The sequence below is a fragment of the Cryptomeria japonica genome, chromosome 3, assembly GCF_030272615.1.
Source record: "Cryptomeria japonica chromosome 3, Sugi_1.0, whole genome shotgun sequence".
In the NCBI taxonomy this organism is placed as follows: domain Eukaryota; kingdom Viridiplantae; phylum Streptophyta; class Pinopsida; order Cupressales; family Cupressaceae; genus Cryptomeria; species Cryptomeria japonica.
The window spans coordinates 857482675-857509210 of record NC_081407.1 but is presented as its reverse complement, the minus strand read 5'-3'; the positions used below and the strand labels follow the sequence as shown (position 1 = coordinate 857509210).

The window sequence follows — 26536 nt, the reverse complement described above, 5'->3', positions numbered from 1 at the left end:
TCAATCCATACAATGCATTCTTCAACTAGAAAACCATATCACCTTGATCAGTCAATTGAAATCCATTCGGTTGCGAGCTATGTACACCTCTTCTTCCAATTCACCATTTAGGAATGTTGACTTCACATCCATTTGATAGAATTTGAAATCCTTATAAGAAATATAAGCAAGAAACAATCTAACAACTTCAATTCTTGCCACCGAGGAAAAGTTTTAATTCCTTCCATTTGAGAATATCCTTTGCAAACAAGTCTTAATTTGTGTCTAACAACTTCACCTTGCTCATTCAATTTGTTTCAGAAGACCCATTTGGTTCCAATTACATTTTTGTTTTTAGGTCTGGGAACAAGAATCCGTGTATTATTCTTTTCAATCTGCATCAATTCTTCTTCCATTTCTCTTACCTAGTGTTCATCTTTACATGCTTCATTCACATCTTTAGGTTCAATCTTTGAAATCAAACAATACTCAACCTAATCTTCTACAATTATTCTTCTTGTTTGAACACCTTTATTTCTATCTCCTATAATCCAATTTTCAGAATGATTCAATCTTACATACCTGGGAGTCTTAGGATTTTCTTGAATTTCAGATTCTTGAGTTCTTTCTTCAACTCTTGCACTAGTTCCTTCTCCTTGAGTTACTGGATTCACCACTTGATTCTGACTTTAAGGTTGCTTTTCTTTGTTTGCATTGTCATTCTGAGAATCTGAATCATATCTGCAAGATCTGTACTGTCTCTTAATGCTTTCATCAACCCTGACATTTGCACTCTCAACTATCTTTCTTAATCTCTTATTATAGCATCGATATACCTTTCTTTTAGTAGAATAACCAAGAAATATTCCTTCATCACATCTAGCATAAAACTTCCCTAGATCTTCATCCATTTTGATATAACATTTACTTCCAATTTTTTAAAAATATTTAACAGTAAGAGCATGATCAAACCATAATTCATAAGGAGTCTTACCGATATCACCTTTTATATGCACCCAGATAAGAGTGTAAACAAAAATACTCATAGCTTCTCTCCAATAGACATGCAAAACATTTCCTTCCAACATTATTGTCCTAGTAGCTTCTTGAATAGTTTTGTTCTTCCTTTCCACAACTCCATTTTGCTGAGGGGTTCTTGGAGTAGACAAGTGTCTTCTTATCTCATGTTCTTCACAAAATTCATTAAACTCACTAGAAGTGAATTCACCACCTCTGTTGGATCTCAGACACTTCATCATCAAACCCGTCTCTGTCTCAACCGTAGCTTTGAAAATATTGAACTTCTCTAGAGCTTCAGACTTATCACTTAAGAAGGTAACCCACATCATCCTTGAATAGTCATCAATCAACAACATGAAATATATGTCTCCTAGCAAGCTTATAAGTCTAGAAGGTCCACACAAATCAGTATGCTTAAGATCTAATAACCCATTTAAAAAATTCTTCTTACACTTGAAAGAAATTCTGGTTTGTTTCCCTTACTGACATTCCTTGCACATAAGGTTACTAGGTTTCATCAACTTGGGAAAATATCTCATGTCATGAGTAGAACTTATCTTAACAATGTTATCAAAATTCACATGACACATTCTTCTGCCACAACCAACTTTCATCAATTTGAGCAATCAAACATCTTTTACCAACACTATTTAAGTGAAAGATATTACCTTTAGTCTTTGTACCTGATGCAATCTCAATTTCGGAGCTACCCAAGATTCTACACTTGTCATTATTGAATTGAAGATCATATCACTTGTCAACCATCTATCCAACACTCAAAACATTATGCTTTAGGCCTTCTACATACAAGACATCATCAATATTGTGCTTACCATCAAGAGAAATGGAACCTCTACCATGGATTATACCAACTTTGTCATCAACAAACTTCACAACTCAACCTTCATACTTTTCCAAACTCACAAACTTACTCTTATCACCTATCATATGGTGAGAGCATCTACTCTCAATCACCCATTCATCTTTCTCTTCAACTTGTGCAGCCAAATCTCTTTCCACAATCATCCAACTAGCAGAATCAGTAGGCATTGGATCATCTTCCTTGATAACAATAAACACCCATTTATTATCACTTGTATTTCCCTTATCCAATTCATCCTCTGACACACCTTCATCAGCAGCATAAAAAAATCTCTTTTGAAATTTAGGATTGAAAGTTTTTCTAGGAACTCTTTCTAGACACCTTGAGGAAAAATGACCTATCTTATTGCAAGAAAAACATTTAAGAGGCAATTTTCCTTCATACTTACCGGCTCCTTTCTGTAATCTATTGGCAATCAATGCTTCAAGCTCCTCAAGCTCTCACTCTTCTTCTTCAATTTCTTTCCTCTCCTTCTCATATCTGGACATCCACCTTGAAGAACTTTATCCTGGATCATATCTCTGCTTATCCTTTCTAGAAACAATAGCCTTGAATTCAAATTCTACCTTAGGAAGAGAATCACCAAACTCACTCAATTCAAAGGTTGAAATCTTACCAATCAGCATGTCTCTAGTTACATCAGTCATAGTCCAGATCTCCTCAATAACAACAACTTTGTGCTTGTAGGATGCAGGTAAAGATTTGAGCACTTTAGCATCAATTTCTAATTCTTCCAGCTTTCCACCAACACGTCTGATATTGCACACAAGTTCATTCACCGTTTGCATGAAAGAAGTAATGTTCTCATCTTTGCCCATCCTCAACATTGCATACTTTCCTTTAAGGCTCTACAACTTGACAATCTTCACATAAATGTCACATTCATACAAAGTTTCTACCTTCTTCCAAATCTTGTGAGCAGTCTGCAATCCATAACATTTGTCATCTTAGAGTCAATCAAAGCATTTAGTAATGCTTTCTTATCCCTAATATTGCATTTAGCTTCCTTTATCTCATCCAGAGTTGAAGGACCATTTGCAGGAATGGTATACTTGTTTTTGGTAATAGTCTAGTAGGATTCGCCAATGCATCTCAAATGAAACTCCATGTGACTCTTCCAAAGAGAGTAGCTAGTACCATCAAATCTCAAACTGTCCTTCTTGTAAGATACCACCCTGGATCACCTCAAGAGATTAAGATTCTTCGGAGGAACTTTCTTTGATACCAATTGATGGAAATAAGGCAGACAACTGAGAGGGGGGGATGAATCAGTTGTCTCAAAAGTTACACAACTTAAACTTATTCTCAGATCTGATAATTAAGCATGAAAGCATGAATCATCAACAAATCAAGAACATACATAACACCAATATTTTTGACATGGAAAACCCGGTCAAGGGAAAAACCATAATGGGGACACACCCATAATATGAGTATACTCTGTTAGAAGTATAGAAGTATTACAATGGGGAATGCACATGCATTCAGGCACACTACCTAGAACTCACTGCTCAAAAACAAGAAGGGATACAACCGAAGGAAGGCTCACTGCCTTACAAACAGATTCGGATCACATCCGGAAGGAATGAAATGGAAAATAACATCTCCCTAATGCCTGGTTATAGTTTCGGTTAAGCACATAACAACTTTCTTCTTCTTCACACTTCTTCTTTGTCTTCGAAAGATTAATAAATTATTCGCACATATACTCATTCTCTCATCCACAACGCACTCAATTACAAAGATATTACATTTATTTATACATGACATCAACCTTAGAAAGATCAACAAGGTCGGCTCAACAACATAAAAAAATTATAAAATATAATCACACACGATACAATATCACTTGTAGATCAAGCAATATCGGCCAAGACATAGCACGGACCCAATTCTTCCACCTTGAATACGAAAAAACCTCCAAGAATTATGCACCGAACATTCGCAACACGTTACAAGCATCCGATCGACCAAAAACATGAAGAACACTAACGCACTGGAGAAAATCATCAATTACGAGCTCAATGATCAATGCATACCATCAACACAAAAGGCACATGATCCAGAAACATCCACAAGCATCATGAATTACCACTGCAACATCCACACCATCACAAAATTAAGAGAATCACATCATCATTATATCAAACTTTAAGAACACTAGCTACAATGTCTATCAACCTTAAAAAATAACTTGCGGAGCTCCAAACCACGAACCACTTGAATTGAGGATACACATTAACGTCCCAAACATATCTCCAAAATCAAGATATTACAATGCAGAGCAATGCAGGTCAAAATACTGACACTTTGTCATCACCGAACAACTGAAAAAAAACCAGTCACAACACAGGTATCCATAGCTCATTCAAATCTTCGTGCGGACCTCTAAAAATTGCACTGAATCAACTAGAAACAATACTCTACAAACCCTTTAATCCACAAACTCTGATCATCAACATGTTGAACAAACTCACTTACTAAACTTCACTACATCACTGTCACAGACAGAGAAATATGTTTACATCAATGACAACACATCTCTTAGATATCTGTCAAGCACATATTTGTAGAATACTTCCAACAATCTCCAACACACCTGCCATTAAATTTTTAACTTGATTGGAGTATGGTTTGACAAAATGACATCCAAAAAATGCTCCATCAATAGGGATAAACAACTAGCAAAGGAAAAAAGGATTGTGCATAATTCATTGCACAATATAGACATTTAAATTTTCTATTAGAACTAGCATAAAAACTATTCCACGTATACTAATGAGAATGATTATGGTGGTGATCCATGTATTGGGATAGAAAATCCCAATTTATTATACATGTAATATTGCACCTCTCTTTCACCTCCTATCCAATGTAAAGGAAAATTCCAATATTTTATCATATGCTATCTCCACCATATTAAAGTCCCTACAAATAACTCAAGTGGCGTTGGACAATGAGTCAACAAGCTATTGCCACAAAAAAGATATCTAAACAATATCATTGAAAGCATAAACGCTTATAATACCAAATGAATAATTGTTGACATTTAGAGGATCCAAATCATACAGTTGGTGAGACTAGAACCATGGTCGATAACATGCTAAAGTCACTTAAGAGAGAGAAAGGTGATGATTCCTCCATGACCAATATGTGATTGTTGTAAAACATATAGATATAGCTAGCCAAATAACACAAGTAGCAGAAATTAAAAAAATAGATATCTTGATTTCCTATAAATACAAAACATATAAAGATGATTGCTTTTGAAAAACATCTCACATCGTGTATTTCTTGGGAAGGCTAGTATGACCTTGGTCATTTTCATAGAAAAAATTCATTCATGGGAATCAAGAGGCATTTCACCACAATCTGAATCATGAATAGAAGAATAGCAATTTTGTAAAAAATATTTTGAAGAGAAACTACCTAACTAGATGGTGGAAATTAACATTCTTTTCTTATCTACAACATACTCTCTCTTCCAACTACCTAGGAGGGTTGTGAGAATATCACATATATTTGGGAGAGGGGAGAAAGTGAGCATTGAACTTTTGTTGGAGAAGATAAAATTGACATTGGTTGGGGCATCCAAGAAACTCTTGGTCTTGAGGAAGGCTCATCACTAAGTGGGATAACCTCTTTCTCTTTCTTATAAGGGTTTGAAACATATCTTGGCTACACCTTAAAATTTGGGTAATCCAAAGTGGGCTAGGTTTTCGGTTGGGAGCCATTAGTATTGGCATTCTTACTTTTGCAATATGAAATTGTAGTCATTTTTTCTTTGCTTTTCAAGGAACCTTAATAGACTAGGGAGGTGTTTTGACTTGAGGGGTCACCAAAGGGCAATATGTAATCTTGTGCTCAACATGTTGGTATTGAAAACAAGTATTAGGAAAACTTGAAAATAATATACATTGAATATGACAAATATGACCAATCCAAATGTTTGTGCACATTCTTGCAAATCCCTAGACAAATCAATCTCAATATAGACACAATTTTATGGATGAGGTTGATAAACCTATTAAGCTCAACACAAATGAACTTCCCGAGAGAAAAAACAATGGCGGTTAATAAGTATAGCAAGGAAGGGGTAAACTTGGGAACTCAAGCCAAATCGACACACGAAGAATTTCTCATCTAAGATGACAAAATCTCATGTCCATGGCTGAAAGATTGACAAAGATGTATGGACATACCATGATCCATGAATGAGAATGGTCTCTACATGGTTGGCCTTAGCAAAGTGAAAAAGACAGAATCCTTTAGTAAGGTTCCGAATATCATCAAGCTGGACCCTATCCAAGGTCCAATGCTTGTTAACCTAGTCTCAGAGCATGTGTTATGGGGAGTGGTCCCAACATAATAGTCTACCAAAGTAAAATGTTTTATTTGCTTATGCTTTATCACACTCAAGGATGGGTAAACTACATTTGTTAGAGAATCAAAGTGCTTACCTTGTAAAACAAATTTAGATCAAACTTCTAAGGATACTTATTTTGAGGTGTCATTGTGCAAAGATGCCAAACCATCAACACCTACATGAATTGCTAAGTTGAAGCGGTTTGAGACTATAAAAAAGTATCAATAAATGTAGAAGGTTAAAGGCTTTTTTACATTGAAGGATCAAAATGACATAAAGATAGTGAAAGACAACATGAAAGACAAAAAATCCTAGTGTCATATTCTATACAATTTAAATTAAATTTATGAATTAACTGTGTGTGTGTGTCTGTGTGTGTGTGTGTGTGTGTGTGTGTGTGTGTGTGTGTGTGTGTGTGTGTGTGTGTGTGTGTGTGTTCTAATAACATTTTTACCCCCCCAAAAAAAGAAAAGAAAAGAAAATAAAAAATATAGCTTGAAGGTGGAGCCATGGAAGTTAGTTATAAGTGTTAGGGTGCAATCAAAGGGAGGTTCGTTCAAAGCCCTTGGTGAAAAAATCACTTCCTTCATAAGTAAAAAATTAAACTCCTTGCTCTATATATAGACATCTAAGAGGGTTTTGATTGAAACTCCTTTGATTGAATCTTTATTAAAGCCCTTTCAATTGAATCCCCCTTTGTTGCGTGACACCATGTCGATATTGAAAGAATTTGATTGAAGAGGCTTTGATTAAAACCCTCTTCGATCAAGCATCCATGTGAGTCTAGTGGACTTTGTTGCACTCTTTTCCTATTTGACCCACTAATAAGACATAACTCCATGCTTCTACCCATATATATTATAGTGAAATATCATTCTTATTATACCTCATATAAAAAAATTGTAATCATATAAACATAGTAGACCATCCATAACTACACATAAACATACAACATAAATTACGTAACATATACACAACATAAATACGTAAGATAATGGACACAATGAACACTATATGATATTCTCTCTAAAAATTAGATTCTTGTACCTATACATCACACATGTTTTACTTATACATCTACCATAAGATTACCTCGTGCATAGCATTAATTCATTATTTTTTGTGAATGACATTTGGGTTGATGGAATAGAGATGTATGCTTTTATAGTCCATGATATCAGGCGATTTGTTTTTGGGTCAACAGATGGCTTACAATATATGGGACTGCCTCGCACTCCATGCCAAAGGCACCTAACGATGTTACAAATGAAGTGCATATATGTTACCCTTGCAGGATTTAAAGTTGTGACCTCTCTTTCAAGAATACAAATTCTCCACCATTAGACACCTGACTTTAAAAAAAAGTATGTTCATTCTACTCGAGATTTGCAACCCTCTCTTCATTTGCCATCGTTAAAGAACTCCATTGTTAGATTAGTTCTTCTATGGGGTTTCCAAATACAACTTACAATTTTCACAAAGGCATCAATAATGTCACAAGCTCTTAATCCATGATTCCTCCCATTCAGAGCTCACATTCCATTTATTGAAGGAAACCTAGGTGAACTCTACAAAAGTACACAAATCTGGCACCAAAGTTCCTTCCATCCAAACCCTAGAATCGAAATCAACAATTTCAAAGTTGTCGAGTAATGTGGATCATTTTATGCGGGTTTTCATTATCTTCTTGCAGAAGAATCTTGTGCGTTTTCATTCTAGGACTTTTGTACGTCATTCTTAACAAGACATTTGTCCGCCATATGGGATTTTGAACACGAATTTAACGAGATTTTCAACATTAAACGTCTCTTCAAGATCTTCAAGATCTCCTACACCCGACATGAAGTACAGATTTTGAGGAATTTGAGTTGTGCAACTTCAAACAGTTTTATTTGTGGCAAGCCTCAACTGGAAATAAATCTCGCTAACAAGTGAATTGAATGATGATAATTTTGACATAAGATCACACGGGTCTCTTGGAAACATGTTTTCTTTTCAACCTTCAATCAACCAAATTATGAACAAGCCAAGTTGATTATTGGTTTGGCTGTGTTCTTTAGTGATTCCATTGACAATAAAATGAGTAGTTGTAGAAACAACATGAGAGTTTTCCATTTAGATTCATTGCTACATATAAATTTTGAAGTTTTAGATAACTTCAAGTTTGAAAGTTTGAAGTTTACGAGTTCCATCTTTTCCAAATCTTCAAAAATATGAGGGATTTCATTGACAATATATTGTGTAGGTGTAAAAACGATATGAGAGTTTACACGATTTCTTATTGGTGTATACCTTTTAGAAGGAAGATGTTTCTTGATGTGAATACAAGTGGACATTAAGATTATAAGAACTACATGTATAGGTTCTTTCAACTAGACTATAAAGAATGGACCGGAACTTTTCAAATAAAAACCAATTCAATAACACCAAAACTTTGTGTGTGTGAGAGACTCCAATGCTCTCGTAAGTGAAGTTGATCCTCCTACATTGGAAATGACAAAACATATAAGAAACAAAGAATAGTTGTAAGAGAGTGTTACATTGGTTGACCAACTTATGATGTGTCTTACAATACATTATAACACATCTTTGAATGTAGATAATGGAATTAAAATAGAATTCCCAAGTTGGTGAGTGGATTACGCGCGATAAGCTTATGATAAGTGAAAGTAATATGTTATATTTAGCATATGGACTCATCTTGGAATTTGAGTTTTGGATTCTAAGTAGACATTTGGGTTCCACATTTTAGTTGGGTTTAACTCAAAATTTCATAATTACCATATCACGATTTCATGTATTGTTTATTTTATTTATTGGGTGCTTGAGATATAGGTTTTGTTAGTTGATTTGCATGTATTGTTATGTTACTAAATTACTCCTAAGTTGTATGTTGGTGATACTCCTATAATGGAATACCCTTGATATTATATTGTAACCTTTGTTGTTGATAATACAATTGGTTCATATTTTGGGGCACAAATTTCAATCAAAAGGGTTTTCTCCATATGCACCTACGTTGTGCAATCTTGTTTATGTTATATATCTGTTTCTCATTTTTGTAATCGCAAAAATCTAAAATTTTCACATTAATTTCCACATAGCTTACTTCTCCTCATTTGGTATTAGATATGTTCACCTTGGATTCTTGGTGGTGGGTAGATATTTTTTATATTAATAGTCATTTGAGTGAGAGTTTACATGGAAGGGTTTCATCCTATCAAAGGAAGAGATGATAAGCACATCTAGAATAAAAACGAAGAAGTTCTTAAGAACAAAATTTAAACATTAGAAGCTCAAGATGTAGGATATACTCATATAGCTAGAGATATATGGACTACAGTATCTAGATCTAAGTTTTCTACTATCATAAAAAAGGCATAAAATGAACATAAGATCCAAGGGTCTCATTATAATCTATTTTACTAATTCAATATTATTGAATGTGCATGAAGAGACTACTATAATGAAAAATTTGAGGTTGGGTGAGATTTATTAGGCTGCATCCCTAAAAAACATTACTTTCTCAAGAAATAAGTTGTATATCCTTAGGATGGAATGTGGTGACTTTGTGGGTAAAAAAATGAGTGGGGCTACGTGCATAGATTTAGGAGATTAAAAAGGGGTCTTAAGCACTTTTTTTTCAAATAAAAAAAGATTGATCTTGGATGACTTTGAAGACACGACAAGTCATAGTACTTTGAATATGCTTTCTAAACTACTCATTTTTAAATTATAATGTAAGCATGATATGGCTCAACCACTACCAAGCCATAAGGCAAGTGTGTTATAATGTTAGTACATTATAACATGCTTGCCTTATGTCTTATATGGAACCAAAAAGTGGAGTGACCACTTTTTGGTTCTCCATCTTTCTGAACTTACCCTAGGTTTAACATGGTTGTTACCCAATTACACTCCCTTGGAGTGAATGTGGAGGAGAGGGATCATTTCATGACTCCACTATGTTCTTTTATATACTCATCAAATCACTTGGTGATGGCCGCTAGGGATACTACCTCCAAAATCAAAATGGATGGGCTAGAACATCATCATTAATTTATCAACAAATGCAAATAAAGAATTCTAAATCATCCAAGGAGGTCTTAGTTGTTTGTGGTAGATAGAAGTAAAAAATCAAGAAGGAAAATAAATAATACAATCTAGACCTAAGTCCCATGTGGGATCCAAAACTATAGGTGATTTTAAGGAAAAGTAGTGGAATTATGGCAAGAATGACCATTTTAATGAGAAAAAGAATAAGAAAAAAAGATTTTGACAATGAGTCTGAGAAGTCCTTCCAAGACAATGGTGATTTCTTTTTTTAGCTTTCGCTACACATGCATCAAACGTGTGTGGTTGATTGACTTTAGTTCTTGTTTTCACATGACTTCATATTTAAGTTGTTTTACAAAATATGAATAATATGGTGGGAAGATGTGTCTTGAAGTTGATTCGTATTTGAATATTTTTGTCTATGCGAGAATCTTAATATGATCCCTTAACATATAAGTAAATTCAATAATCTATGAGTTGATATTTTTTCTCAAGTGAAAGGTGCAAGATGGCTAGAGGTGGTATGGTTCTTGTTGAGGGTGTTTAGATAGGCTCTCTATTTCAAGTAGATACATGCATAGTTCAATGCACTATTTCTTCTACTCCCATGGTCAATAGATTTGCTTAATCTTCACCTTCACCACTAAAATCAACAATAAAGAATATTGTTTCATCCATTTCTAATGATCATTTTTTTTAGTACCTAAGGGTGCTCATGCTTTAAATATTATGCTTCTTGCATATAAAATTATTTTATGACACTAGAGAATGGATTGCATTGGTGATAAGGGCATGAGGACCTTGAAACAAATTCTTGCTGAAGGGATAATCAATTATAACATTGAGTTCAATTTTTGCTAATATTATTTTTTATAAAAAAACAAAACCATGTTCAATTTTATTGTAGTACTATATATATTTTGAGGTGTTGGACTTATTACATTATGATATTTTTGGCTCTATCAATGTTCTTTTGTAATACTCACACATTTATTGCCTTGAGTTGATTTTTCTTATCATTGTATTTTTAAATATGTATCATGGGACGTATTGGTTGTGTTTGGGTTTTTTTACTTTGAGTGTTTATTGGTGTTTCAACTTCACTATTTTCATTAATAGTAATTATTGTGATTATGTATTAGTTGACATGTTTTCCAAATAAGTTATTCTGTGATTTTTATGATGTGTGCCCAGATCACTTGCTCATTTAGAGATAGTGTTCCTCTACATGTTGGTTGTTTGCATGTTACTTGTGTTGAGATGCATGTATGGTAGTGCAACAAGACTCTTGTAAGGACTTGATGCATTTCTATTATATTCTTTTGTTTGTATTGAAGGTGTGAGAGCCCTTATGCATAGATGTTGTGTTTGGCATCATGCCCATATTTTATATTTTAAGATCCATATATTGTGCTTTATATAATTAGATTATAATTGTGTTTTATTCTAATGATGTCCTTATAGATATCTATATTATAGATGTGAAGATAATATATGTATAAGTTTACATAGATATATTCTATTATTACTATGTTATCATTCTAGATGATCATCGGATATCACATTTACATGTTAAGATGGATGATGTGCATTATTATCAAGTTATTCTAGATATCATGATTATATGATTTATTTGATATTGTACCTTGTTGGGTGATTGTGTATTGCTTCAACTATAATGTATGGTGTAGACACATTTAATATGTGGCGTGAACTATGTAGTATAGGGTAATATTTCTACCTAAATATGTAAGTCTAGGTTATTTTCCTAATAGTTATTATATTGGAAACATCACTTTGGGTTAGTGTATTTGGGAGTATCTATCACTCTTGGTTCAATTACAAGATGGATCTTGACTTTCCTCTAAGTTTGGATCTAATTTATTGGTAGTTCATAAATCCATGTGTTGTGAAAAAGCTTATAAATGCATACTTTTAGTGGTAAATGCATACTTTTAGTGGTAAATGCTTATTTCCTTGTTTGTATTTCAATTATATTTTTATTGTAAATCATTGTATTCTAAGAATTTGTGATGAATTTAAGAATCAAGAAATGAGAAAAGAAAAAAAGAAATTGCCAGTTAATTTTTTTTTTTATCAGTAAAGGCAGAGCCGAGTTTTATATTAATTATGCATAATTACATTATTAACATAGCTGATTGATGAAGGATCAAAAAATCTTATTTAATGCTTTTGAAACCATTCTCAGCACTTTCGAGAACGAGGGTTTCCAGGCAAACAGAAAATCATAAGCATCATAATCTATCATTCCAAAATCTAACAAGTTTATGTAGTCTAGGATAATATAATCAATAGAAAGTTTGAATAGCATATTCTCAGCTGCCAAAATAACAGAGATTTTAACCATGATTATGTAGCCAAAAATTAACTATTACCAGAGTCTAGAGATAAGCAATGAAATGTCTTTAAACAAAACCAAATTAAGAAACCTAGCTTGCAATTTCATTCAAGGGTTCGGTTGGAGAAGAAGAATTTCTCGCTCTCCCACGACCTCTACCTGGAGGACGGCCACGACCATGACCAGACCCACGATGACCCCTTCTAGCACCACCCCGACAGTCTTGTTCGGCTCGGAGCTTCTCATCTTTGGCTTTCAAAGGCAAGATTCCATTTAGTCTTGCAAATTGAAAGAGGTCTTCCTCTCTACCCCGGGCTTCCGGATTTTCCCCTAAGAACTGCCACTTGATATATCTGAGACCTACTCCAGCAAAAACCCTATGTTTGTCCTGGTCCTTCCCTTTCAGGTCTAACAGGAAGGGGTAATACTTAATGAGCTCGCCATGGGCATTGAACAGAATCCTCTCGCTTTGCTGAGGAGCCCCTAATTCATGGAGTGCCTTGTTAAGAATTTCTTGGAATTATTGAAGGATTTCATCTAGAAATAGCTTCTTGGTGAGGCTCTATACAACTTGCTTGGCTATTTTTAAGTCCATTAGAGAAGCAATGAACCTAGATGATATACTAGTATTGTCTCAAGGATACTCCTCCCTATTCAAATGCCCACTTCCCAGAATCATTTTTACCGCCAAAATAACATGAGACTCCGAGTGGAGAAGGAGGTGCTTCAGTCTCAGGTCTATAATTCTTCTGAAGGATACTTGACGCGTCAAAGCCGAGAGGGAAGTGGGGGTGTCTGCTCCAAAGAAGGAAGTAGGCCTTGGATAGACGCTCATAATAAACCCATATAGAGCCTCTGTCGACATAGTTGGAAATTGCAGTGAATTCAAACAAGAGAAGGAATGAAATAGATTGAACTTTGGGATGATTTTGGCAGGATAAGAGTGATAACGACTTGCAGAATACGCCAAGGAAAGATCGTCGGGCGCTCTCTTTGACGCCTAAATATGAGGAGTAGCTTTGCATTAAGTTTGCCAGCTAAGGTGGCAGAATATATTTATCCCGGACAAGCCAAATCTCCCTGGCTTAGTTAAGATGGCTATCCTACGGACAACGCATACCTTGAGTCCGAAATGACGGCTCTTGCCAGCTGGATCTCAAGAAGCGGAGAAAAGAAAAGGCTTAATTTGAGAATACATTTAGATGACATCATTGGGTTCGGGCCCGCTGTTTTCCAGAAGAAAAGTGAAGTTTGAATTCAAAAAAGAAATAGTCGTTTCCCATTAGACCACCAAAGATAGACATTAGACATTTGCTTTGAATTAGGAGGCGATTTTTACTGTTTTTTCTCACTTCTCTGAAATTCGTCTCTTACACTCAATAGACTCAAGGGGCATATTCCTACTGATTAACTTGATATGCTAGACCAAGTTACTGAGCTCCCTGATCCCACCAATGAATGAAGGTTCCCTGAGCTGCTAATTTTGAGAGGGCATTTGCCATTGAATTTGCTTCTCTATAGATATGCTTAGCTTCATAATGCTCTATTCTAGCCAAATTTTCTATTATATTATCTAGAATTGCCTATAGCCTCCAATTTGGGGTTTTTTTCCTCTTAATTGCATTTATTGCTATCTTCGAGTCTCCCTCCACGGTAACGTTTCTTAAACCATGCTGGATGCAATCCATCAATCCTAGTTGTAATGCTTTGAATTCTGCTATATTGTTAGTGTCAGGTGGAATCGGCTTTGCCATGTTCCCTATGATTGATCCTAAGTGATCTCTAATTACATATCATATGCCTGAGGGGCCTGGGTTGCCTCTAGAGGCACCATCAAAGTTTAATTTTAGCCAGTCGGGCTTTGGAGGGGTCCAGGCAACATCCTTTCTAGAGTTGGTTTTTTGCCCAAAAGATGGAGGAATCCCGATTCCTTGCCAGTTTTTCCTGATGCTTTCATCCCATGAAGAGAAAACTTTGGGCGGTTCCAAAGAGAAAGCTATTTTGCAATTTACTTTGTCCACTATTGTCGATTCAATTGAGTTTAGGATTGATTCTAGCCTTCTAGCTTTGTCTTCAAATAGTTTGTGGCTCCTTTCTTTCCAAATTTCCTAGACTAAGCATGATGGGGACACCTCCATGATTTGACTCAAGGTGCTCTCCTTAACTGGGAAAGGCCAACTTTGAAACAAGGATTTTATGTCATTCGACAGGGCTGTGATCCACCCTAGTTTAGCACAGAGCCAATGCCAACATTTGGAAGCAAAGGGGCAATTCAGTAGGAGGTGGTCCACTATCTCTCCCTGGGCTTTACACATAATGCACCTTGATGGTCCTTCATACCCCATTTTTGTAAACTTTTCTGCAGTTATAATTTTTTTTGATAGGCTAGCCACACGAAAATACCTTCTTTTGGAATGATCTTGGAACTCCAAAACAACTTAATCGAAATGTTCTACTTGTCCTAATCCGAATTACTGACTAGAACTTTGTAGCCATCTTTAGAGTTATAATGCCCTATTTTGGAGGATGCCCAAATTAAAGTGTCTACTCCTATTCTAGGATTGATATTTCTTTCTTTTAGCTGTTCTAAGAGTTGGTCTAGATCTTCCCCTAGGATTGGCAATCCTTCCATTGATTTCCACCTCCAACTTTGAATATTCGGCGTGCCATCTATAGGAGTTGAGAAAATACAACACCATAGGAGCCCAAATAATCTTTGCAAGCTGAAAAACTTGTTACAAGGAGAAGCAATGAAGCAAATCACAGAAGGAAAGAATACACAGGAAAAATATGCTCCAAAATATGAGAGCTCAACAATCTCCAAAATGTATTGTCAATAATAATCCTTCTTCATACAATGAAAAGAAAGAACTCAACCTTTAATAGGTCAAGAAACCCTAAAAGGGAAAACCTAGGTTTGCACATAATAATTAATTAAAATAATTAATTATATGCACCTAAAGTTAGCTTAAGTGTAAAAGAGATAAAGGGAACTTAAAGAATTAAACAAATAATGTTTAATTAATCAAGTAAATACCCGAATACTCTAACACCCCCCCTTAAGCTAGACTTAGGGAGAAGTTAAAACCTAGAACAACTACTGAAAGCAATAAAGATGGGTCCCGACAACAAGGCCTAATCAGGTACCCAAATACAATAAAATCTCTATGAACTGGAGAAATAGAGAAAACCACGTGGGAACAAAACTCTACTCCAAAAAGAGATAAAAAGAACACCACTGAAGCATGAAGAACCTGCAAACTCTGTCAAAGAATAAATGCTAATCTGAAGAAGATCCACTGAACTAGAACATGACCAGGTAGAGAAGACTATAATCTGCATGAGTGCCCTCAAATGACACTACTCGAATCAGGAGGCAAACAAGGCAAAAACAACTGAAAATGAAGATACAGATGGCATGAGACACTAAAGCCTAAAGAGCCAATCAATTGAACCACGGAAGCATTAGAACCAACAGGATAAACCTCCCCATAATGCGGAAGTGGGAGAGGGACAGGAACACTGAAAATGACAGCCAAAAACAACTGCATGACGAATAATCAAGAACATCAAAGGTGTTGAGACACATCATCATGAGGTGAATGTCGTGGAAGGAACACTCACTGGACAAAGGAAGATGGCAAACAACAGGCAAACATCAACCCCCTCATGGCACTTGATCAATAGTGCATGTACAACAAGACACAAGATATGCAAGATTCCAAGTAAACAATGCATGATGACACTTTATCTCAATGTGTTTGCATAATTACAAGCTACAATGATAAGAAGACTAGAAATAGAAACGTGAACCAAAATAGAGACATCCTACTAAGAGAAGAGATCCCAGGACTTGAAACAACCACGATATCCACCAGAGTGCTGAAAAACAAAAAAATGAATAAAATATGCGTGGAGTAGAATCTGAAAATAAAAATCATATTTCTGGAAAGTACACAGTACACGCTTTCCGAAAATATAAAGTTTTCAAAAAATGGAGGTCGGATGCTCATTCTACGTCTCCCGGAGTGCAAAAACTAGACCTCACTTTGACTGGAAAAAACACAATCAAACAACAAAATTGGAAAAAATTACCAACACCACGAGGTCGGGCTCGGAACCAGCTTTTCGATGCCTATTCGTTTTTAAAAAAATGACTTCGTATGCCCAAAATAGGGCCAAAAAACCAAACCCCCTCATGAAAAAGCCAAAAAAGGGGGTCTGGTGGCCAGTGGGTAGTTTGGTGGCCAGGGAGCGGCGCTCCGGTGGCCCGAGGGTGGTCGGCAGCTGAACGCAGTGACCGTATGGTGCAGGGAAGCAGCGAGCGACGCGATGGCTGGGCGTGGGCGTGGGCGGCGGCTAGGATGGCAGTCGGGGAGAGGAGCATCCGACGGGGGTGGCGGTGCAGCGGAGGTTGCCGGTGGCGGCAAGGCCAGAATCGGCGGCGGGTAGACCAAGGTCGGGTTGAGCGCTGGGGCAGGCAGGCGGCGGCTGGTGGGGAGCCAAGGAGGGCAAAGGCCGATGGGGGCCGAAGGCTGTAGTAGCGGCGGGTCGGAAAGCACAAGGAGCCGGCGGGGAGCCGGAGGGGCCGCCGACGGGGGCTGCAGAGGCCAGAGAAAGCTGTCGGGAGCCGAAGGATGAGCGGGGCCTAAGGTTTGGACGTGCGGTAGAGATCGTACACACACATAGAGCCTGCAACAAGGCAAGGGCCCCACGGTACCCTGTGTACTGTGGGGACCCCCAAAAAAACTTTTTCCCCCAAATTTTTTTTTTCATAAAAAGAAACAAAAACCTCTTTTTTTTTCAACTCCTATATGGTATTAGGCCTTGTTGCCGATTGCTTTCAGTAGTTGTTCTAGGTTTTAGCTTCTCCCTAAGTCTATCTTAAAGAGGTTTTTGTTTCTTTTTAAGAAAAAATTTTTTTTGGGGAAAAAGTTTTTTTGGGGGTCCCCACAGTACGCAGGGTACCGTGGGGCCCCTGCCTTGTTGTAGGCTCTACGCATGTCCGTACGGTCTCTGCCGCACATCTGGACCTCGGGCCTCGCTCATCCTCTGGCTCCCGGCAACTTTCTTAGGCCTCTGCAGCCCCCGCCGGTGGCCCCTCCGGCTCCTCGCCGGCTCCTTGTGCTTTCCGGCCCACTGCTACTGCAGCCTCCGGCCCCCGCCGACAGTGCCTCCACTGGCCTTCGCCCTCCCCGGCTCCCCGCCGGCCACCACCTGCCTGCCCCAGCACTTAGCCCGACCTTGGTCTCCCCGTCGCCGATTCTGGCCCCGCCGCCGGTGGCGGCCTTTGCTGCACTGCCGCCCCCACCAGATGCTCCTCTCCTCGGCCGTCGCCCTGTAGCTCCCGGCTGCCGCCCACGCCCAGCCACTGCGCCGCCTGCTGCTTCCCTACACCGCCCAGTCACCGCGTTCAGCCGCTGGCCACCGGAGCTCCGCCCGGGCTCCATCGGAGCACCACTCCCTGGCCACCGGACCACCCACTGGCCACCAGACCCCCTTTTTTGGCTTTTTCAGGGAGGGTTTGGTTTTTTGGCCCTATCTTGGGCATACAGAGTCATTTTTTTGAAAACTAATAGGCGTCGGAAAGCTGGTTCTGAACCCGACCTCATGGTGTTGGTAATTTTTTCCAATTTTGCTGTTTGACTATGTTTTTTCCAGTCAAAGTGAGGTCTAGTTTTTGCACTCTGGGAGACGTAGAATGAGCATCCGACCTCCGTTTTTCGAAAACTTTATATTTTCGGAAAGCATGTGCTGTGTACTTTCCATAAATATGAGTTTTATTTCTAGATTCTACTCCATGCATATTTTATTCAGTTTTTTTCTTTTCAGCACTCTGGTGGATATCGTGGTTGTTTCAGGTCCTAGGATCTCTCCTCTGAGTAGGATGTCTCTATTTTAGTTCACGTTTCTATTTCTAGTCTTCTTATCATTGTAGCTTGTAATTATGTAAACGCACTAAGATAAAGTGCCATCATGCATTGTTTACTTGGAATCTTGCATATCTTGTGTCTTGTTGTACATGCACTATTGATCAAGTGCCATGAGGGGGTTGATGTTTGCCTGTTGTTTGCCATCTTCCTTTGTCTAGTGAGTGTTCCTTCCATGACATTCACCTCATGATGACATGTTTCAGTACCTTTGATGTTCTTGGTTCTTCGTCATGCAGTTGTTTTTGGCTGTCCTTTTCAGTGTTCCTATCCCTCTCCCACTTCCGCATTATGGGGAGGTTTATCCTGTTGGTTCTAATGCTTTTGTGGTTCGATTGATCAGCTCTTCAGGCTTTGGTGTCTCATGCCATCTATATCTTCGATTTCAGTTGTTTTTGCCTTGTTTGCCTCCTAATTCGAGTAATGTCATTTGAGGGCACTGATGCAGATTACAGTCTTCTCTACCTGGTCATGTTCTAGTTCAGTGGATGTTCTTCAGATCAGTATTTATTCTTCAACAGAGTTTGCAGGTTCTTCATGCTTCAGTGGTGTTCTTTTTATCTCTTTTTGGAGTAGAGTTTTGTTCCCACGTGGTTTTCTCTATTTCTCAGTTCATAGAGATTTCATTGTATTTGGGTACCTGATCAGGCCTTGTTACCGGGACCCATCTTTATTGCTTTCAGTAGCTATTCTAGGTTTTAGCTTCTCCCTAAGTCTAGCTTAAGGAGGGGTGTTAGAGTATTCGGGTATTTACTTGATTAATTAAACATTATTTGTTTAATTATTTAAGTTCCCTTTGTCTCTTTTACACTTAAGCTAACTTTAGGTGCATATAATTAATTATTTTAATTAATTATTATGTGCAAACCTAGGTTTTCCCTTTTAGGGTTTCTTGACCTATTAAAGGTTGAGTTCTTTCTTTTCATTGTATGAAGAACGATTATTATTGACAATACATTTTGGAGATTGTTGAGCTCTCATCTTTTGGAGCATATTTTTCCTGTGTATTCTTTCCTTCTGTGATTTGGTCGGGGAGGGCGAAGGTCGGTGGAGGCGCTGTCGACGGGGGCCGAAGGCTACAGTAGCGGCGGGCCAGAAAGCGCAAGGAGCCGGTGGGGGCTGCAAAGGCCGGAGAAAGCTATCAGGAGTCGGAGGATGAGTGGGGCCCAAGGTCCGGACGTGCGGCAGAAACCGTACGAACACGCGCAGAGCCTGCAACAAAGCAGGGGCCCATCTTTATTGCTTTCAGTAGCTGTTCTAGGTTTTAGCTTCTCCCCAAGTGTAGCTTAAGGGGGGGTGTTAGAGTATTCGGGTATTTACTTGATTAATTAAACATTATTTGTTTAATTATTTAAGTTCCCTTTATCTCTTTTACAGTTCAGCTAACTTTAGGTGCATATAATTAATTATTTTAATTAATTATTATGTGCAAACCTATGTTTTCCCTTTTAGGGTCTCTTGACCTATTAAAGGTTGAGTTTTTTCTTTTCATTGTATGAAGAAGGATTATTATTGACAATACATTTTTTGGTGAATTGGAGCTCTCATTTTTTGAGAATATTTTTCCTGTGTATTCTTTCCTTTTGTGATTTGCTTCATTGCTTCTCCTTGTAACAAGTTTTTTAGTTTGTAGAGATTATTTGGGCTCCTGTGGTGTTATAGGAGTTGAGAAAATACAACACCACAGGAGCCCAAATAATCTCTACAAGCTGAAAAACCTGTTACAAGGAGAAGCAGTGAAGCAAATCATAGAAGGAAAGAATACACAAGAAAAATATGCTCCAAAAGATGAGAGCTCAACAATTTCCAAAATGTATTGTCAATAATAATCCTTCTTCATACAATGAAAAGAAAGAACTCAACCTTTAATAGGTCAAGAAACCCTAAAAGGGAAAACCTAGGTTTACACATAATAATTAATTAAAACAATTAATTATATGCACCTAAAGTTAGCTTAAGTGTAAAAGAGATAAAGGGAACTTAAATAATTAAACAAATAATGTTTAATTAATCAAGTAAATACCTGAATACTCTAACACCATCCTCTACCAAATAGTCTCTAACTCGAATACCCCAATGTTGTTTAAACCAGTGCTCTGTTATAGGAATATTGAGGGAGTTTACAACAGATGGATAACCACCCCAAGAGTCCTCCCGGAAGAGACTAGATGATCCATCATGAATATCCCATGTGATTGATTTTGAAACCAATTTTCTGCAGGAGATGATAAAGTTCTAGGTTCTAGATCCCTTGAGAAAATTGTCTATTCTAAGAAGGTTGAGAGGATCCTGATCTAGTAAATACTTAGTTGCCAGCATTCTGACCCATGTGGTATTAGGATTATTTATGAACTTCCAGACTAGTTTGGCCCCTAGGGATTTATTTTGCAATTTAATATCCTTGATGCCTAAGCCCCCCATTGTCTTGGGTTTAATTATTTTATCCCAAGAAATTAAGGCAATTTTGTGCTTTTCCTCAGTGTTTTGCCAAAAGAAATTTCTCGTCTTCTTAATTATAAAGGAGTTAGCACTAATTGATAGGGATAAGATAGATAATAGATAAATAGGTAGGGCCAGAACCATTGCTTGAATCATCACTAGCCTTCCAGCCCAAGAGAGCCACTTTCCCTTCCAAAAGTTTGAATTCTGTTCCACTTTTAACTTTAAGGGATCCCAAAATTTAGTGTTCCTTAGACCTTGGTCTATTGGGATGCCCAAATGTATGCATGGGAGAGATCCTTCTTTGCAATCTAGAATTCTAAGGATCTTGGCCTGTAGTAGATTTGAGGTGAAGAAAAAAAAAACTTTAGTTTTATCCTTATTTCTTATTTGACCTGAGGCCTTTCCATAAGATTCTAATAGCTGGTTTAGGTGGGTTGCTTCCTTAACTTTTGTTGCCCCCAAGAGGAGATTATCATCTGCAAACTGCTGGTGAGTAACCGCAAAATTTTTGGTTACTTTGATTCCCTCTAGAAGGTTATTTTGATTGCCCTTCCCAAAGCCTCCCCCATTATAATATAGAGGAAAGGAGATATAGGATCTCCTTGTCTGATGCCCCTTGTGGAAGAAAAGTAGCCTGTTGGCTTTCCATTTATCAGAATTGAAAATTTAGGTGTTGAGATGCATTCAAACACCTAGTTGATCCATTGTTTGGCAAAGCCAAAGGCTTGCATGATTTTGCAGAGAAAACGCCAATCTACACTATCATAAGCTTTTGATATGTCTAATTTTCTTATCATACCTGGTTTGTTTGTACTTTGAAGGGTGTGGATTGCTTCTTGCGCTATTATTACCCCATCAAAAATTGAGCGGGCTGGGATAAACCCTGTCTATTCTTCTGATATAATACTTTCCATGAGGGGCTTCATTCTGTTCATCATGACTTTTGAGAGGATTTTGTAGAGTGTATTGCATAGGGAAATGGGTCTGAAATTGCCTAGATTTGTTGCTTTCTCCTTCTTTGGAATGACCGCGATAAACGTATTATTTACTTCTTTGAGAATTCTCCCTGATCTTCTTGAGCATTCTAGAGCTTCTATAAGGTCTTGACCTAATATATGCCAACACTTCTTGAAGAAATCCACAGGGAAGCCATTCGGGCCATGAGCCTTACTAGAGGGAAGTTGATTAAGGGTTTGAAATACTTCCTCCAACTTGATTCTCTCATTTAGTTTATGGTTTTTCTCGTCTGTTATGATCTTAGGGATCGCTTCCAGAAACTTTTTTTGTTCAGGCAATTGAGATCCTTTTGTGTTATTTAAGAGATTAAAATAAAAGGTGGTGATCTCTTTCTTTATCTCATCAAGGTCCTCTGAGATTTGGTTATGCTTTATCTCCAATTTTGATATCCAATTCTTTCTCCTTCTGAGCTTTGTTACATTATGGAAAAACTTGGTATTTTTATCCCCTATTCTAAGCCAGTTCTCTCTAGACTTTTGTTTCCAAAAAATTTCTTCTTTTGAAAGGATATCCTCATACTCCAAAAGGAGGTTCTTTTCTTGATGAAAGGATTCTTGATCCATTCCCACTGAAATGAGCTTGTCATTTAGAGTTGCCAATCTCTCTTCTAGTGATCTTTTTGTTGAAAAAATGTTTTTGAAGTGCTAAGAATTCCATTGGAGCGATTTCTGCTTTACTAATTTTAGCTTTGCAATAAAGCAAAAGAGTTTTGATCCTTCAAATAATTCTTCCTTCTACCAATTCTCTATCAGAGTTAGAAAGTTTGGATCTTTCATCCACATATTCTCGAACCTAAATGGAGCTTTGGAAATTTCCTGATTGCCTAACAGAGAAAGCAAAATGGGATAATGATCTGATCCTGAGCAAGGGAGATCGACGTAGGAGAAAGTAAAGGGAAAGAGCCTAAAGTCACCTTGCCAGAAAAATCTATCTATTTTTCTGCTATATTGCTGAAACCTTTCCTTCTGTTTGTCCATGTGAAGGTGTCCCTTGAATCTATTTCTAATAAACCATTCCTTTCAATCCAATCATTGAAGTCTTGCTGGGATCCACCTAAATGGGTGATTCCTCCCCTTTTGTTGGAAGCAATCCTGATGGCATTGAAGTCTCCCCCTATGAAAAGTTGTTCCTCAGTAAAAAAAGACAAGACTTCATCTAAAGAGGACCATAAGAGATGCTCTTTGTGTGGGGACACTGGGCCATAAGTGTTTATAACAGAAAAGGAAGTATTTGACTAAAGATGAGTAATTTTGGCAAGAATCCAATTTCTGTTAGAAGCAATACCCTTAGCTTTGACTTGGGAAGGCTTCCAGATTATCATTAAGCCTCTAGAGGCCCCTTATGAAGCCACTGTCAATTGCAGGGATGCTTGAAACAAGGGACTAATTCCACTTCCAAATGAGACTGCTTTCTTACACTCCAATTTAGTTTCTTGCAAGAGGATGATGTTTGAACTGACCAAAAGAATCCTTCTTTTGATCACCCTCTATTTGTTAGGGGCATTGAGACCCCTAACATTCCATGATAGGATTTTCATTGTTGTTCAGGAAGGGGATTTCCCTTCCGTACTTTCTAGAGATCTGATAGTTTTGATTGATTCTCCGCAGCCCAATCTTGGGTTCTAGATTCAATGAGGGATTTGCAACCCTTCTTAGGAGGGGAAGATCCAAAGTCTGGTTTCTCCAATCCCTCTTGATTCTGATGCAGCCCTAATTTCCTTTTTTCCTTAATCTGAGAGTACAATACTGCTAGAGGAGTATCTAAGATTGAGTCCGAGTCTTCATCCTCTATCATAAAATCCTGAAGAAGTTTTTGGGCATTTTGATCCATAGACAAATCCAGAACTTGAGGTACTATAGGCAGAGAAAACAGAAATGGGTAAGGAATTTCCGCTGAGAGATTAAAATGCTGGTTTGATGGGGGTGGATTTGAGGAAGGGGAGATCTCTCCTTTAGATAGGTGTGGTTCATATTCCTCCTCCAAATCAGCTTTAAGGTCCTTTTCAATGACATCCTCTTCCTATAAGATTTATATTGAAGATTATATCCAAATTATTTTAATTAGTATAATTATAATTTAAAAATACATTATTTCTTAAAAATGTTAAATTTAATTATTTATTACTTTTGAAAATGAAAAAATAACTTGATATTTTAAAAATTAATTTCTATATGATATTTATTGAAAAGGAAAAATTAAAAATTAAAAATTAAAAAAAAAAAAAGGAAAGGTTTCATTAATATTCCTTCTTCATTTTTCTAAAATAAAAATGCTCCCTCTCTTAAACCCTCTCTTAAAAGAAATGGAAAATGAATGAAATCTATGTGGAAATATTGAGTTGCTTGGAATTCAATAGTACATTATTATCTATTGCCTTTTCAAATATGATTGATTTGCATGATTTTGACATTACCTTTCCAAATATGATTGATTTGCATGATTTTGACATTATTTGAGCTCTATTTACTTAATTTTTTAATATCTGAATTTTATGCTTTGTCACACCCACTCTAGTGGTTGTCTATGGCTTCAATGTTTAATTGTTGCATTTCTTTTGAGTTTTTATTGTTCTTTGAATATTAGAAATTGTTATTTTTAAGTTGTGATTATTGTAAGTTTTTTAAGAATTCTTAAAATGTAAATTTCATTGAAAAAAATGAGGTTCATATTTGGATCAAAAAAGTATTCTTTGATTGCTCATCAATAATCTAATTGAGAATTTCATAACTTTACAATAAAAAAATTTCAAATTGAAAAAGAATATGAATGAATTAGAATGTGAGCAAAAATGAGTTTTTGATTTTTAAAATTTTGAATCTTGTAAGGTTGTGTCTAATTTGTTAATCATTTTTGTTGCATTAAGTTTTATGTCACACTCAAATATTGATTAGACACGAGGAACCTGGGATTTGAGGTATAGCGATTATGAAGGGAGTGGCTATTGATGTTTTCAAATTAACCTTCATTGGGTGGAAAAAATGAATCAATTTGTTAAGTTGGCAACACACTTAGAGTGCTTGTAAAGGCTTGGTATGTGTGTCAAAGTATGCTACAATGTAGGAGTGTTGGAATATGTTGATTGTGTACCCTTTTGGGGCAACAAGAATGCACACTCAATCTAAAGTAATCATACATTCAAGCTATTGCAATGATACCCTTTGTCTTACCTTTATGATTCTCATCCTTGTCATTGAATTTTGTATCTAATGAGAGACTTGAGATTCATTATCAGTGTGTGATTAGTTGAGATCTTGGTTGCACATGTTCATATTTTTGTTGTATTCTTAATTGTTAACATGTGTATTCCATGTGATATAGATTACTTTTTATGCCTATTTGTTGATGATTTTACCCTTTGTACATGTTTGTGCATTGCTGGTTTAACATCCTTGTTTGGCCTATTATGTTATGATGGTTAATCATATAGTTTGTTTGGCATGTGTAGGATAACTTGGTTGATCACACTTGTTGGAATGTGTATGTTATGATGGTTGTTCATAATGTTTGATCATGCGTGTGTGAACCACATTCACCTTTTTTTGTGTGTGTGAACTTATGCCCAGGTAATTTTTGGACTGGCATGGTCAGGTATACCTATGGGTACCACATGGTTGGGTGACATGGAACCACCATTAGGGACTAGTAAATTTGATGGACTAGTTTAAGATCATGTACAAGATAGAAAATGTTTCATTTTCTTATTGTAATATCATTGCAATAATATTGGCAATGTACAATTCTAGATATTTGATTCCTCATATGTAATTGTATTACTTATATTGGAACCTTCTATTGAATGGATTATAATTTTCCCAAATAAGTGGTGACAAAGCTATCATTATTGTCATAGCATTCCAGTGCTAGTGTTGAATGTGCATGTCATTCCATATATTTTTCATCATCATTGATATGTTTGTAAAATTAACTTAAAACATCTTTAATTTGGGCATAAAATGAACGTCATGTGTTAGAAAATGTTTGATTGTGATATTATTGGAATGTTAGATAGATTCACCAATATTGGCATTGTGTGATGGTTAAGTTGTAGTGTTATTGTTCTTGCTTCAAGGTTCAATTGTGACTTGACCAATTCATAGCTTCAGGTCAAAAGTGTTTACGTTTCTTTGAGAAACCAAAAAAAAAAAAGAATGTTAGATAGATTCATTTCCTTAGCTTTATATTTTGCAGATGTGAACCTACCACAAGGTTGTATTTTCATATAGTTTTGGTTCTCCTTATAGTGAGAGAGTGAGTGGGGTATGTTGGGAACATTCCCCTTCATCCCTTATGTCCTTTGACTCATTTTTGGAGTCCTTCCTAGAACTCCTAGTCCTTGGGAAATTTATCTTCTATTGGTTTGCATTCCAAATATCAAGTTTGATTTTTCACTTTGCTCTTCTAGTTGTTTGTAGGTGTTTTGGAGTTAAAGTGGAATATTATTTTTGTGAGTTTGAGGCATTATCCCTAGGTACGATACTTTTGGA

General features: G+C 36.8%; 1 protein-coding gene across 1 annotated transcript; it reads right to left on the bottom strand.

The window, feature by feature from the left end:
* Window positions 1–17708: 17708 nt before the first annotated feature.
* On the bottom strand, window positions 17709–18113 carry LOC131874404 (uncharacterized). The gene has a single exon (XM_059217764.1). The coding sequence runs from the start codon at window positions 18111–18113 to the stop codon at window positions 17709–17711; it is 405 nt and encodes a 134-aa protein (XP_059073747.1).
* Between the last annotated feature and the right edge of the window lie 8423 nt (window positions 18114–26536).

Coding starts and splice junctions, on each gene's coding strand:
- LOC131874404 (XM_059217764.1), bottom strand. CDS start 18,113: ATGGAGCCCGGGCGGAGCTCCGGTGGCCAGCGGCTGAACGCGGTGACT.